The 15,817-nt window shown below is 50.6% G+C and overlaps 1 protein-coding gene and 1 long non-coding RNA gene across 2 annotated transcripts; one reads left to right on the top strand and one right to left on the bottom strand.

Moving 5' to 3' along the window:
• Positions 1–6,765: 6,765 nt before the first annotated feature.
• On the bottom strand, positions 6,766–10,305 carry IRF2BPL (interferon regulatory factor 2 binding protein like). The gene has a single exon (XM_066322002.1). The coding sequence runs from the start codon at positions 9,725–9,727 to the stop codon at positions 7,520–7,522; it is 2,208 nt and encodes a 735-aa protein (XP_066178099.1). The 5' UTR covers positions 9,728–10,305; the 3' UTR covers positions 6,766–7,519.
• Positions 10,306–10,761: 456 nt separating this feature from the next.
• On the top strand, positions 10,762–12,109 carry LOC136363238 (uncharacterized). The gene is made up of 2 exons (XR_010743945.1): positions 10,762–11,139; positions 11,303–12,109. It is a non-coding gene; the product is annotated as an uncharacterized lncRNA (long non-coding RNA).
• The last annotated feature ends 3,708 nt before the right edge of the window (positions 12,110–15,817 follow it).

The following is a 15,817-nucleotide window of genomic DNA, read 5'->3' as shown; positions in this document are numbered from 1 at the left end:
TCCGAGGCCACGGGTCCTCGTTAGCACAATGTGACCAGATATCCCCAGATCACACAGCTGATCCTGTCCTTGCTGCCTGCACCTCTTGCTGCCTCCCCTCCAGCAGGAATGATGCAGTGAGCACAGCTGAATGAGTACAATTGCAGAACAGAAAAGGTGACTGCTGGAAGGGAGGGTGAAGAGCTGGCGCTTGGGGTCAGAGAACCATTCAAAACCACAGTAAATGTTTGCCAAAAATAAGTATGAGTATGTGCACTTAGCAAGGTACAGCTCTTGAAAGGCTGCATCTTTTTGATAAGATACATAGCATAATCTTTCATTGCAGGAGATGGGATACAATAAATGTGCCAACTGGCCCTTCTTATCAATGCAGTCTGAATTCTTCAGGGAGGAGTTATCTTTACATATAACAGGGAGTCAGGAACATCAACAATACTCAAGCAAGTAATTAAAAATACTCCACAATTTACTGCTGCAGGAAGACAAGAGCTCTTTCAGTTGTTGTAATCTCAAATGTTTTATACTGTCTTTTTATTTTACAGAAATCAGTTATAGACACTGAGGGAGTTCTAAGAGAAAATGTCTAGCATATCAAGCTAGATCAAATAAACTTTCAACATCTACGAGTCAGTGGCCTATATTTTCCAGTAGCAGACCAGATATTCAGGCTTCCCACTCCCTCCTTAATTCTGCCCCTAGCTCTTACATACATCAACCCTACAAAAGTGTATTGTCCTTACTCCAACCGTGTGCCAGTCTGGACATGTTCAAATGAAAACCTGAGCTACGCTATGATCTCGCCTCTTGTTGCCATGATGTGTGCAGTGAAGAGTAAGATTGCCTTAGATAATCCGGAATACAGCAATTCAAAGCAACCCCGTCCTGTCTTTGATTTGGATGTGGTGTGCTTTCCATCATAGCCAAAGGGGAGCTCCTACCTCTGACACACAGGTATGCACTCTCCTTCACCCCAGCCCTCTCTATGTTGCATCAGCAAGAACAGCAACAGCCTCCAGCCTTGGAGCTATCAGAGTGAAGGACGTACGCTCGCTACAGGCAACCGGCCTGGCACTGAACGCTGTTGTTCCCGAGCACCTGTGTCACACAGGCGCTTTTCAGTTCAGTAGCACAGTTGTTGTAACAACACGCGTTTATTCCAGAGGAAAGGAGACTGGCATTTGGGGCAGTAACCAATGGCTGTGGTCCCCCTTGTTCTGACAGGCGTTTGCTGTGTGACCCTGGCTCAAAGGCTTGAGATTACCCATCTGGAAAATTGATAAACTCAATGTGGTAACTTGAGGAGTAGCTTCACCCTTTCCTAGGCGCAGTTCTCAAATATGGTCAGCAAAGTCCCTGGCAGCTTTGCATAAAAAGCGCTTGCCTAAAAGAAGGGCAAAACGCTGTTCTGGTGTCAAACCGACTCGGGGCTGTCCCCCCTGGAGAAGCCCCCTATGCCTCGCCAGTTTGGCAGCCCAGAAGCAGCAGCAAAATCTGTGGTTTGCCCGAGGAGCGAGCGGAGGCTTGCAGCAGCATGGCTGCTTTCTCTGCACATTCCTCTGGTGACGCTGCTTATTACCCAGCATGCAGATAACCCTGAGTCAAGGCTTTGGTATGAGCGGCGCTGCCAGGAGCTGCGTGCTTGGAATAGAGGGTTACAGTTTAAACCGAGGTGAAGCGCCGTCCCCAGCCAGCTGCACCCTGCCTGCCTCTCCTACTCGGCTGGAGCCAGCCACCCCTTCACCTATTTGCAGAAAAGGAGCTTTCCAGTCCCTCCCCTCTACCCCATCGCTCACCCAGGGATCATTCCCATTGAGAAGCTCTCAGTCTAATAGTAATCCCGACGAATTTAGCTGCTGCTAATAAATCCCACCCTCTGCCCCTCCCAACCTGCCTCCATGCAAATCCATTTGTAGGTTACTTGAACAATAGCGGAGCTGTAATCAGCCCTCCCCTCTGGCAGCCTGCAGGGAGGGAGGGGAGGAGGATGATGACAGTGGGGAATTCTGCTCGGCTGCTTGAAGCTGCACAGACATGTTCCATGTCCCCATTCCCATCCCCTGCGCAGAGGCGGGCAGGCAGGAGGGCAGGCAGGGAATCACATGGCTGTCTAGGTCGGCCCAACCCAGCGGCATGCCCTGGCGACCCTCCCCAGCCCAGCCCGGTTTGGTTCAGTTCGGTTCAGTCCCTGCCTAAGCTGCCGTGCCGCAGCGGTGCCAAGCCGCTGCGCGCTGCGGTGGAGTTGCCAGGCTCAGCCTCCACTCCCTAAACAAAGTAAAAGGCCTTTTCGCTGGCCAAAAAAAAAAAAGAGAGAGAGAAAGATACCCCAGCGAAGCAGACTTGAGCGAACGGGTGGCCTGGCACACCCAGTACTGCCGGGAGAGCAGAGCCAGCCAGAGAGAAAGGCTCAGCTCTCCATTATAGGGTCTTTGGGGACGGCAGAAAACCAGAGTCTTCTCGCTGTTAAAGATGATCGTGTAGGAAGGGGGCGCTTTCCTGAAAATAAATTGCTATTTGCAGCAGTTCACATCTTAAAGGTTTCTTTGCAAAGGGTCATAAAAGCAGCAGCGAGTGCATGTGGCCGCTCAGGGCTACGGAGGAGGGTGCGGGGCGGGGAGGGCTGTGAGCGGATGCCAAATCAGCTGAAACCTAAGAAGCTTGACCTTCCTCACCTCCAGCCCTGCTCCCACCGCCTCCTAAAAACCTTACAAGGGCGCTTCGGGAAGGCAAGGCACACGGCAGCGAGGAGAATGCAGTCTCAAGCCGCAAACAGGCCGGGTTGTGTGGCTGTGTCAGTGAAGGGGGAGACAGCACACTTCAGGGGAGCTGCCTCCACTCTCGGCAATGCAGACTTCTGCCAGCATGGTTCATTGCATCCAGCCAGGCAGTCAGATCTTGGAATCTTGAACCTACCTAGCCCCAAGTAGCTCAGCCAGTCCAACCAGTCACAGACTCTACTGGCCAGACAGACTTTTGGTGAGCATCCTCCCCTTCCCATTCACATGTCTAACTGCTCCCTTCTGCTGTTCATGCTGCAGTTCCCTGAATGGCTCAAAGGGAGTGGGTTTGCTGTCAGAAACTTGAAATGACATGTAATCTCCCATATTTCTTCTCATGGAGTTAGGCAAGTCCATTCCCAGGGGGAAGAACTGGATCCCTGCAGGGCCTCCCAGTCAGGGGTAGCAGCGTGGGTCTGGGCTGCCCTGTGGCAAAGACGTGGAGGCAAATGTTTGTCTGGCTCATCAGAGGAGCCCTGTGGTAGCCTTAGTCAGTGCACACATGCCTAATTCTTCTTTTAAGACATACATCTGGGAAAAGACCTTGTATGCTGTTCTTTTCATATCACCCTATCAGCAGAGGCATCCCCCTTCCCAAACTGCGTTAGAGGTTTTAAGGCAGGGGCTGAAACAACAAAGGCTTACATGCTTTTCAGACACTTTGAAGATAAACCCAGCAGTGCGTGTTTCTGTGCAGGAAGGTATAACCATGGCCGCTACATCTTCGGGGGGATGGCTGTGAGGACAACTCTGTAGGTACAGAGCTGTGTTTTGGGTAGAAAATGTGTGCTGTAATGGATTCTGATGGCTGAACGCCAAGGGGGAAGCTGCTCTGCTTCAGGAATAGCCTTGCAAGAGTCAGCACTACAGTGACAGTTCAGTACTCTGCTGCAGATCTACAGGATGTGTCACTCTGGCAGAGAAAGAGGCTGCTAATGCACAACACAATCCATCCTACAATGAATGGAGAATGACTGCATACCAAAAAAAAAAAAAAAAAAGAGAGCAAGACCCAGGGAAAAGGGAAGGGAAGCTGCAAGGCAACTACTGCATAGTAAGCTGGGAACCTGAGAGCTCTGAAGACAAAGCCCTTTCCCTTGAGGGGAAGAAAATCTCAGCTCACAAGACACATAAAGAAGCAGAGAACCCTCTTTCCAGTGGCTGCTGCAGCTCTGCAAAGCTGTGCTGGCAGCCAGCCTGTTTGAAGACATGGCAGTTTCAAAACAATGTTAGTCCTGACTAGCTCGGGGAGGCGAGCATGCTCATATGCACAACATTGCTAAGCAAATAAAAAAGATAACAAGGTTTGTATTAAATTACACCAGTTACCATTGGTAAACTCAAGCTCCTGTTAGAACTGTAGTATTTCCCCCAAATGGACATAGCAGCTCTTCACTGCACAAACATGTCTATCTCCAACTCACACACAGCTGCCAATGCTTAAAAAACAAACATCCAGTGACACACATGTTCTAACCCATTTCTAAGAAAATAGGCTACAAAGCTATTAAAAGAAATGTCAAGGATAATCTCACTGGGGAAAAAAAAAAAAAAAAAAAAAAAAAGCAAAACACAACAACCCTCCCTGGGAAAATAAACCATTTAAATACTTCCCCATTACAAGAAGGAATGAAAGCACAATAAATGACCACCTGGACAAATAAATTAACTTACACCATTTATTCAAGCAAACATTGGGCTGTACCTTAAATAACTGGCAAGCATGGGGGATGGGAGCATTACTGTAAAATACAGAAATCAGCTGAATCTCTGTATGTGAGACTCACTCGGCAGCTCCCTTTTCCCCCTCGAAAAATGGTTGCAACTTGTTTGTCAGCTGTGGACATCTTCAGAAAGATAAAAACCTATGGAGTGGGTTCAAAGAAATGCTGGCTAATATGCCCAGACTGGCTGCTTAATGAGCCAGAGTAAAAGAAAAGGTCACATGGTTACAAAAAAACCTCCATACAAAAACCGCCCCGTAGCTATGGTTAACTTTAATTAACTGCAGTATTACAATTCACTTCAAGCTTATTTTCCACCAATGTCTACTGCACCTTACCTTTCCTTTGCCTGCTGAAAGTCAAACTGATTCGTCTCATAAGTGGGCTTGTGTTTCAAAAAGTAAGAGCTTTTCAAAAATGACCTGAAATTTTAAAAATCCACCAAATGGGTCTCTTTCTAGCTATAACTGATGAATGATTTCAAGACTACAGGAGTGGTTCTGTTTATATAAATCAGGGTATTCACGCTTCTGTGACATAATTCAATGTTGAATAGCCAGTAGTTCTTCTCTTTTAATGGCAGTTGCAATTCACACATGAATATTACTTCTCCTTAAGTTTAAACTTGAATTTCAACCATGGGTACAATTTTTTTCTCTGTCAGTCATGAGCTTACAATGTTAGTCTCCCTATCTCACAATTTAAAAATAAACTGCTGTGTGAGGACTGCATGCTTAGAAATAACTGAAAATAGTAAAAACCTATACTCTAATAATCATTTAAGTTGTATCCAACAATTAAATCATAAAGGTTGACTCTAACAATTAACTCAATACATCCTTTTTCTGCATTACTTCTTCAATCCATTACACAAGAACAGTATGTTTGGAGATTTTAAAGCACTGATATATCACTTGGCAGAAAAAAAAAATATACACACACACACACACACAAAGTCATTGTCTGAAATCACAGATATAGTGATGCCAAATACTAAATCTCAAAACATAAAAAACCCCACCCCCTCCCTGCACACATGAAACAGCCAGAGTGTGTATCTATACAAGACAGCAAAGATCTGCAGGCACACTAAGCATACAGTCTCAAGGCTTCTACCATCCTTCCCACCAGGAATACAAATCAAGTATGTATTAAGACCGAGCAGATACCAAATGCCATGCAGACTTTGCTTTATATAACTACGGGCCTTTGGCAGGTGGGGATCCTTACTATTCAACAAAACTAAGAGCTCATGACCTATGATCCTGTTACATTTGGAACAGCTCTATGTTCTGCTGGTCAAACTGCAAAGGATTTCTGCAGTGCTGCTGGTTTTGTTTCAGGTTTTCCCCATTCCTCCATTTGCCTCACTGGAAAGGACAAAGTTCACATTAGGTTTGTTTGCATTTTCTAGCTAGCATGAGGCCTGTGTATTTACTTTGCCTGTTGATCACTTAACAGGTATTACACTGCTGTAATACCTATCCCCAGAAAATGCCAGTGTCACATAGAATAGTTAATTATACAAAGAAGCACATATAATCATTGCCAAAAAGAAAGCATTCACTTCAGCGCTTAAAGGAAGCTTCCTTGCCTGAAAACACAATGCAGCCCCTGAACTGTTCATCAATTCAAGTTAAGAAAAGCCAGTGCCTAAATGAGGTAGCAACCCACCAGCTGCAACACCAACTGTAGCAGTTATTTCATGCTACCCTTTTTTGTGCTCTGGTCAGCTACAGTCCTGCCTCACCGTGAGTCTGTGGCCAATGTCAAACTTTGACAACCACTCTTAAAATCAACTAAAATTATTAACCACGTGGCGCTGGATTTGTTGGGTTCTTGCTGTTTGTGGTTTGGTTTTTTTTGGTGAAAAGAGGGTTTCATTTTAAATCTCAAGCCTTATTAAATTGCGCAGGCAATGTATGCATCCTGTATTGCAAACAGCTTGCAGCTGGAGAGCTGGTGGGGGGGAGGAGAAGGGAGGAGGAAATGAGATGCAGGAACAGTAAATAGAAAATGCTTAGTCAGCAACCGTTACTGCAACATTAAAGGTGAAATGTAAATAGGCACAGTGCCAAGATTTAAATAAGTTTGATAACACCATCAACATCATCATCTTACTACATATAAGTGAAAATATACATACAAGTGCCACAATTACCACAACGAACTGCAGACTCTTGGTATAATGGAGACCTTTAAAAAGGAAACATGGCTTGCGCATACTGCCTAAGCTTAGAGAAAAATAAAACTTGCTACTCGAGAAGTATTAATATCAATTGAATTTATTACAATTTACTAAGCTCCAAGGCACATTACAGTGTTCTGTTAACTACAGAAATGTATAAAGGACAAACAGAGCATGTTTCTCATGTACAGCATTTTGCTCTACTGTTCAAAAGCATCCGTGCATCAATAAAAGCAAAAACAAAAAACACATGAAGATTAAAAACGTTCAGATCAATAGAAACAAACTGAAACATTTTCCTTACAAACTTGCAACAAAAAAACCCTCCCCCCACAGCCACCCCACCGTTTTGCAACAAAAAACAAAAACAAACAAACAAACAAAAAAAAAATAAAGTGAAAGACTAACACTCAGGGCTTGTAAAACATAAGCTGTCACCATTTTTGTAGCAATTTTTTAGGCATCAACACTGGCCTTGGCAAAAAAAAAAAAAAATTTTTTTTGTCTTTTGTGTTTTTCTTCTTCTTTCAGAGAAGTGCATACATTTACAAAAATACACACCAGCAGCAGGTAATCGCTAAGGGCTATTAACTTTGTACCTAGCCAACACACTGCCAAAGAAATGAGAACAGGTATTATGTAGTAACCAAACAATATTATATTCTGTTTAACAAAAACCAGCTCTATCCTTCAAATGAAGAAGAGTACATACCTTTGTTTCAAAATATAGAAACATACGACGAAAATAATGTCTATACATAAGACTAACTTTTGCAGTTTGTTATATTCACAATTCTACATCTTCAGGAGTCTGAAGGGATTGGATTTCTTATTCAAGGGTCTCTCTCCTTTTTCACTTTAACGTCCCCAGCTAAAATGGTCGCGATCTCGCCCTGCATAAATGCCCAAGGCACATTGGAACCGACTAGGGGGCATTTCTCTCCACTGGGGCAGTAGACTTCGCCAGTCGCCCCTTGGGCCTTGATGCTCTCTCTGGAACAAGGGAAGCAGAACTTGTGGCTGGGCACAGAGGGGCACTGAACAAAGTGGGTGTCCTCCAAGCGTTCGTGGCAAATGGTGCAGCACAGGGGCCCACTGTTGGCCATGGGGGAGTCCGGAATGTTTTGGGGGTGCACTTGGTCCATGGCGGGGTGGGTGCTGGGGGGAGGAGGGGCCACTTGCAGATTCATGTCCCCGTTGCGGGAGGCCAGCCGGCGCTGGCCCGGCACCGAGGCCGGCGACACGGGGCTGCTGCTGTTCCTGCGGGTGGACGTGGTGGAGTGCACCGAGCTGCCGTCCTTGGGCGAGTGGGCATTGCCCAGTGTGTCGGCCACCGACATGAGCGCGGCCATGGGGGACTGTCCGTTCTGGGGGGCGGACTCGGGTGGCGTGGTCCGGTTGGAGTGAGGCCCGAGGGGCGGCGGCGGCGGGGGTCCCCCGCCGTGCACCGCCCCGAAGCCCCCGGCCGACATGGTGAGCTTGAGCGCTTCGCTCTGGCTGGCCATCCACTGCTGCCGCTGCTGCTCGTCGCTGAGCTTCAGAGCCCCCTCGGCCGAGTCCGAGGGCTCCGGAGAGGCTTTCCTCTTGCGCATCGCCCCGCCGCCGCCGCCGCCGCCGCCGCCGCCAGGTCCCCTAGAGGCGGCGGCCGTGCCCTGCGCCCCGCCGGCCCCGGGCCGCGGGAGACTCACCAGCGCCGTGGGCAGCATGGGGCAGCTGGCGTCCAGGTAGGGCTGCGGCAGCATGTCGGCGCCCACCAGCTCCTTGAAGAAGCGCACGGACTCGGGCAGCAGGTCCCCCAGGAGCCGCCAGTCGCCGGAGCCGTGCTTCTTCTCGTACTCCAGGTACTTGAAGCCCGAGGAGAGGCCGCGGCCGAAGTCCTTCATACAGTCCTGGTACATCTGCTTGGCCACGCCGGAGGCGCTGGAGAAGACTGTGCCGGAGCCGCTGGGGTACTCGATGAAGAGCTTCAGCTCATAGTCCATGCCCGGCTTGGAGACGGCGTCGAAGGCGAAGACGCGGCCCAGCAAGGCGTGATCCTTCTTGAAGCGCACCTCGTAGGGGGTGCAGCCGGCCAGAGTGAGCAGCGTGTCCCGCACGATCTTGGGCTTGCTGGCCCACTCCTCGGCCCGATTCCGCAAACTCTCGCTGAGCTCGGCCAGCGCCTCCGCGTTGCGCTGCTTCTCCTTCAGCTCCCGCTCTTGGTCACTGCTGGACACCGAGCCCGGCCGCTTGCCGCAGGCCTCGGAGGACGAGCCGCCGCCTCCCCCGGCACCGCCGCCGCAGGTGCCCCCTTGGGAAGAGGCGGAGGGAGCGGGGGGACCCCCGCCGCCGCGGCCGCTCAGGCCCCCGTGCGGCGGAGGCAGCGCCACGCCGGAGGCGGCGGGGCCGTTCAGCAGCGTCTGCGGCAGCAGGTTGGGGGGCACGTTCATCTGAGCGCCGGCGGCCCCCGGGGGCAGGCCGGACACGAGCCCCCCGTGCGCCCCGCGACGGGAGGAGGAAGAGGAGGAGGAGGAGTTGGGGCTCTGCCGGTTCAGCTCGGGCGGCCCGTCCTCAGGCGGCTTGGGGAAGCCATTGGGCCCCCCCAGCCCGTTGGGCAGGCGGGCGCCATGGCTGCTGCCCAGGCTGCCCGGCGGCGGCGGGTACTCGAAGCGGCTGCGCTGCTCCGCCGCGGCGGCGCTGAGCCCGTAGCGGTCCAGGCTGGACTGGGTCAGCCCCGCCGAGGCCGCCTTGGAGGTGGCATCCACATGGTTGAGCTGCTGCTGGGCTGCCGCCGCCGCCGCTTCTTTGGCGGAGAGCGTCACTGCCTTCACGCCGACCGGCGGCGGGGGGCCCGGGGAACGACCGTCCTGGAAGCAGCCGTGCGCCCGCTTCAACTGCCGGGCCGTCTCGATCACGAACTCGATGCGGTCGGCGCCCTCGTAATTAACGCAGCCCCGGCAGACGGGCTCCGTGAAGTCCCAGATCATGGCCCAGGGCATGCGGGGCAGATCGCAGAGGTAGCATGACTGCCTCCGCGACGAGGACACCTGCGCGGCGGACATGGTGCTGCTGGCTGGGGAGTTGCTGCCGCTGCCGCCGGGGTAGGGGCCGGTTCAGTCTTCCCCCCCGGGCTGCAGGGGGGGCGGCTCTCCGTACCTGATCCTGTTGCCCGTTTCAGCAAGGGGGATCGTCCGCTTTTAGGTCGCTCCTGCAGCCGGGAGGGCTTCTTCTACCTGGTCCAGCCGCTGCTGCCCCGGTGGGGTGGGGAACGCTTCCACTGCTCCTCCGGGGGGCTGGCTGGGTGGGGGTCGCCTTCTAGCCGCTTCTGTTTCCCTGCGCTCTCTAGCTCTCCGCTTGCTGCTGCTCCTCCTCCGGGAGGAGGCGGAGGTGCACGGAGGAAGATGGGGGGGTCACCTTCCACCCGCCACGGCTGCCTCGTGAGCTTGCAGTTCGGTACGTGCTGATCCACCGCCGTGAGCAAGACAGGGGCACCCGCACGGAGCTCTTCGGTCCCGGCAGCGGCGGCTTCCCTGAGCGCCGGCGGAGCCGCGGCAGTCCGGCAGCGGCAGCGGCGGCGGCGGCAGCAGCGTGGCGAGCGGCGCCGCCTGCTCCTCACTCACATCCTCGCCGCTGCTCGCAGTCCGAGCGCGGGGTGCTGCGCGCCGCCGCGTGTGGCTGCGCGCCCCCTCCGCCGCGCCGCGCTCCCCCCGCGCCGCGACGCCCCTCCCCTTCTCCGCGCCGTGCTCCCGGCTCGGCTGCACCCGGGCGGGGCCCCGCGTCACCGCCGAGCGCCCGCGCCCCGCTCCCCTCCCCCCGGCCGCCGGCGCGGAGCCCACTTGTTGCGCGGGGCGCGCATGCCCGGCGCGCTGCCCGCGCCCTCCCCGGCGCGGCCGCAGCTGGAGCGCGGCGGGGCGCGGGCAGCCCGCGCTGCCGGCTATGTTTGGAAACTTGAACGCCAGATCGCGCCCTCAGCCTCCTCCCTGGCCGCGCTGCCGGCCCCCCGCCGCGGCACCGCGGCCAGGGCGCGCATGCACAGTCCTGCTGGTGGTGGGTGGTGGGGGTTTTTTGTTTGGTTGGTTGGTTGGTTTTTTTTTTTGTTTTTTTTTGTTTTTTTTTTTCCCTGACTGCGCTTTCTAAGTTCAGATGTCTCGCTTTCGGGATTTTGTAAACCCGCGGTTCGCCCCGCTTTGCTTCCGTGACGGCTGCGCGGCTTTCTGCCACCGCGACTGTCGGTGGGATTCCCGTGCGCTCCGGCTGCTGAGGCAAATGGGGGATCCCGCCTTAATATCCGATTTCGTGTTTCTCTTTCAGTGATCCCAGTGACAGAATGACACAGTTTTTGTAAGGCTGTGACTGCATCAGGAGCTCTTCCACTTTTGATTTGTTTAAACCAGCCATGTTTGCCAAGTGTTTAAGGTTGGGCTGGGAAAGATAGTGCTGTGCATTGCTCAAGGGTGTAGGAGAGGCCAGGCAGGTGAGTAATCGCTGTGATCTCATCTCACTAATGCAAAGGGACATAGGATTTCCCCGGCGTTGTGAGAACACACAAGCTTTTTTTCTTTTTTTTTTTTCTTTTTTTTTTTTCTTCTATTTCCCCTTTAAATAGCTAGCTAACATTTGCATAACACTGTTAACAGGCAAATTACTCTAAACAACTTCAGTTCATGCAAATAAGGCGAGAATTCATTTCACTGTGAGGAAAACAAAACCAAACCCCCCGAAGCTCGCCTTCTCCCGCCCGCGATCCCGAAGTTGCCCGCTCCCCGCCCGGCCCCGCGGCCACGCCGGTGCCCGTGCTGGCCAGGAGGGGCTCTGCACAACCCGCTTTTGCTCTCTCGTTGCACTCGGCGGCTGTTTTTGCAAACATCGACACCGCTGCCTGCGTCCAAAGAATAATAAACTGTCTCTGCGGGGACGCGGTTCGGCCGGGACCCGGCGCGGTGCGCTGCGGGCGGCCACCGGCATCGCGTCAGCGGCGCGCAGCCGGGCGCACGGTGCCCGCGGAGACAGCGCGCACCGGGGGAGGGCCGGGGGGGGAAGCGCCTGCATGCTCGGAGAACGCGGAACCTCTCCCAGCTGGGCAGTGTTGGATGGATTTCTTTCTTTCAGTACCTCTTCCCGATTCCTTTGTTGCTAGAAACGCCGAAACCCCCGTCCACTGCAGGTTTCCCTCTGTGCTTTAAAAGGACTTAGTGTTTCTATGGCGGGGTGCCACGGCTCCCTTACACCGGCACGCTCAGCAGCCATGCAGCACCGACGGGGAAAGAGACCTTCTATTCTATTGATAACGTTTTGGAACTCACACGACAAAAAAACCCCCAAAAAACCTTTCTTTAAATACGTCATTTCATATCACCAGTGCGTGTCATTTCCATTGTTAGTTGTCTAAAGCATTTTACATGTGTCTGGTTCTAATCTATAAAGCTGGCAAATGAGTTTGATTATATATGTGTGGAATTATTTTATAGGGAAGGCTTAATGAAACACATGGAAGTTACAGAAATGGTAGGACCAGATAAAATACAGTTAGGAAATCAATTGTGACAAAGTGACTCTTCTTCAGGGGAAGCTTGTAGGAGCAGTAAGTAGAGATAGAAAAGTCTTCGAATTATGGGTCTCCTGTATGCAAATTGACTTAAGAAGATGGCTAAAAGGGAGTGGATTTCACACTTAGAAATTTCACACCTAAACTGTGGACATTACAGAAGCTTCACAGAAGTATGACAGATGAAAGCTGGTCAAAGTAAAAGTCGTTGCTTCCAGCCACAGTGATTTAGTGATGGCTGCAGGATTTCTACATTAATATGTCTTTACTTGACTAAACAAGCATGTGTTCCCTCTGATTCATACTGGAATGTCAACTCCTTTCCTCTCCTTTTACTGCCCCGTGTTGACCTTCGTATGAGGAGGAGAACTGGGCTGTGGTAAAAGCTCAGCCTCTGCTTTAAAAACTCGGGTTGAGAGAGCTGAAGATTTCCCTTCATCCTGCATGTCTGGGAATGCAGAACTGCAGCATATCCTGACTGTATTTCAGTCCCCGGGTTACACAAATCCAACACATGACAAAGCACTCCATGTGCTTGAACTACCCCTCACCCTGGATCCTCGCTCCACTGAATCCTCCTGCAAGAAAGCCCTTTTTTGGTAAACTCACCTCACAGGAACAGACTTCTTGGCTCACAAGAGCAGTCTTATAGTGGGTGTAAACAATAATCACCTTAGATATAATCTAGCCTCAGAAAACCATTTACAGGTGCTGTCAACTCTCTTTATAGTTTGTGAATAGAAAAAGAGAGAGATTAGCATCTGTGACCCGACCAAGCTGCCTTTACTCTTACTTGCAGGATACACAGTTGCGGAAATATGTTTGTCTTTCCGTAATGATTAAACTTTGATTTAAACTTTGGTCATGGGCACGTACTGTACCATTACGCAAGCAGCACTTAAGGATGAAGTGTCAGCATAGCAACAATATGGCCAGCAGCAGCAGTGATCTCTGCAAAGCTGATTGATGAAGAGAACTGCAATGTAAATGCAAATAAATGCCACGCTGTGGCACCTTCACAGGGAACGACTTGTCAGTATCAATCTAATCTGGGTAGGGAAAAATAGATTGAACGGTGGCAATGTAACAAGCTTCCCATCTATGGCAGCACTGTCCTTGCGAGGGTAGCAGCAAGATTTCTGCTCACCTTCTGCCTTTTCTCTTTGCCATGCGAGTGACGGGACAGGAGCAATCCAGATCGGTTTTGCTGGATTTATACTAAACACGTCTGGTGTTTATTTATCTCTGAAATAATCCAGGGATTAATGTTACTTTTGGAGGAGGCAAAGAGGAAGCCCAAACAATGAAGCCATTCGGGTGTCTAATCTGACTAACTGAAAGAAAGAAGCCAGCAAACAAAAAATAGTGTAAGAACCCCCCAAACAGTAGATTGTTTAGTGAGATGAAGGGGAGTGCAGGAGGAATGGAGCTGCGGCTGTGAACAATTGCTACCCAGCTACTGCTTCTTGAGCAGGAACACAAGTCAGCACTGTGGGTGCAGCATTAGGGATTCCGCAGAGATTGCCCAAAGTTTATGACCTGCCAGTAGTCTGAAAGGACAAGGACTATAATTTTTCACAATCACAAGTGAAATCTACTAATTCCTTCCTTTCAGCCCTAGGAGAAATACTGCCATCCGATAATCCCTTTCCTTTATTCCTACTACCATCCTTATTTGAAAGTACACACATGCACATACGGGGCTGTGTAACAATAAAACGGCGGGTGAAGCATCAATTGAAATGAAGGAATCAAGATGATCATACAAAATACAGCGTGCGGGAGCTGGCCACTACCTTTCCTAGTGCCACCAGCAGGTACGGAAAGCGGAGGGTGCAACACACCATGAAGGACAAAGTGACGAAACCCAGGTGGCCTGGCTGCACCCCAGGCACTACTCTGTGCCACTCCCAGACACGAGCTCCCAAAACACGGGGGTTCCTGTTGATCTGGACGACAGAGGAGTACTGTGGGTTATCGATCAGCAGTCCACTGTTCATTATGCAGAATATAGGACAGCCCCAAAGTTTGCAGGTGATAATGATTAGGAGCCCATGATCTCAGCAGCTTGGAAATGAACACTCTGGTCTGGCTCTAAATGCTCACAGCCTGGGAATATGTTTAACTCTTTCCTGCTCGCTTTACAAAGTTTTGGCACTGATCACTGCAGCCGTCACAGCAGCTGGCTCTTCTGCAGGCACTCACCTACAGAAATGGCTCCTTCTTTACTGATCAAAACAGCAGCTACAGCTGGAAAAAAATACAAGAACGAGAAGGGTAGCGCACTCCAGAAAGTGTAATTTACATGGATTTACCTCAGAATAGCAAATAAAATCCGTCACAATCAAATGACTGGCTTCAAAACAATGCAGAGATTAGCAGTGAACAGAGCACTTGGTGGTAAAGAGAGTGTGTTCAGCAAATCAAAACACAAACACTTCAGGAAGAAGTTGCATAATTTTGTCAAATTAAAAGTTAAACAACATTGTCTTCTACTAGAAGCTGCCAGGAAGTGTCAAAACACTCAGTTACAAAGAATAGGAGTAGTTACATGTTTCTGTTTATCGTTTCAGTTCTCATCTCATTATAATTCTGGTTTTTTCCTACCATTTTTCAGGTAGCGAGCCTTGTTGACATACACAGCTTATTGCGTTCCCATCTAGGAACTCTTCTCAAGACACGTTTCTTAAGGGATTTTGCCTCTCGTTTCCTGTGCTTTTCCCGGTCCCGTTTCCCCACGGGTGCCGGACGCGGAGCCGAGGGCAGAGCCCTGCCCTGCCCGCAGCCGGGTACACGTGTGCGGCCCCGGCACAGCCTCTCGCTTCTGCCCCGGGGAGCACCGAGGGGTCTCTCTTTGAGACCCAACCCCCCCGCGCCCATTTCCCTACAGCTGTCTTTAAAAGTTTGAAAACCTGCCCGGGAGCCTCGATTTCCACACGTTAACCTTTGCCAAATCTTACAGTGCAGAATAAGGCACCTATAATTAATTCTGCTCACTCTGCAAGGGACCGGCGACTGGGCAGTGTGTTTTAGCCTGGGATATGCGGAGCTGAGGCCTCCGCTGTTGTTATTTTTACTTTTTCCTGGACTGTTTTCATCTTACATCCTGTGGACGTAGTAAACAACCAACAACAATGAATCAACTGAATCGGTACATTTTTTAAGACTATTCCCACTGAGAGCCACTTGCACTTTCGTGACAGTTAAGAATCTGCCAAATATTAGCTTAGTTACCAGCAGGACAGGCTCCTCCTTCCCTTCACCCCATACACAGATTGTTTATCAAAACGTGCTGCCAAGAAAAATATCCCTGCTTTTGGCCTCCACCAGTGATTAATAACACTTGAGAACTGAACAAAACTTTACTGTGTTTTCCAGAAAATAAGGGAGGTGGGAAAGGGGGGAAGAAAAAAAGAAGAAAAGAGAAGAGAAGAGAAGAAAAAAGAGAAGAGAAGAGAAGAGAAGAGAAGAGAAGAGAAGAGAAGAGAAGAGAAGAGAAGAGAAGAGAAGAGAAGAGAAAAGAAAAGAAAAGAAAAGAAAAGAAAAGAAAAGAAAAGAAAAGAAAAGAAAAGAAAAGAAAAGAAAAGAAAAGAAAAGAAAAGAAAAG

Source organism: Sylvia atricapilla, chromosome 6, assembly GCF_009819655.1.
Source record: "Sylvia atricapilla isolate bSylAtr1 chromosome 6, bSylAtr1.pri, whole genome shotgun sequence".
NCBI lineage: Eukaryota > Metazoa > Chordata > Aves > Passeriformes > Sylviidae > Sylvia > Sylvia atricapilla.
This window is presented reverse-complemented; position numbering and strand designations above follow the sequence as displayed.

Coding starts and splice junctions, on each gene's coding strand:
- IRF2BPL (XM_066322002.1), bottom strand. CDS start 9,727: ATGTCCGCCGCGCAGGTGTCCTCGTCGCGGAGGCAGTCATGCTACCTC.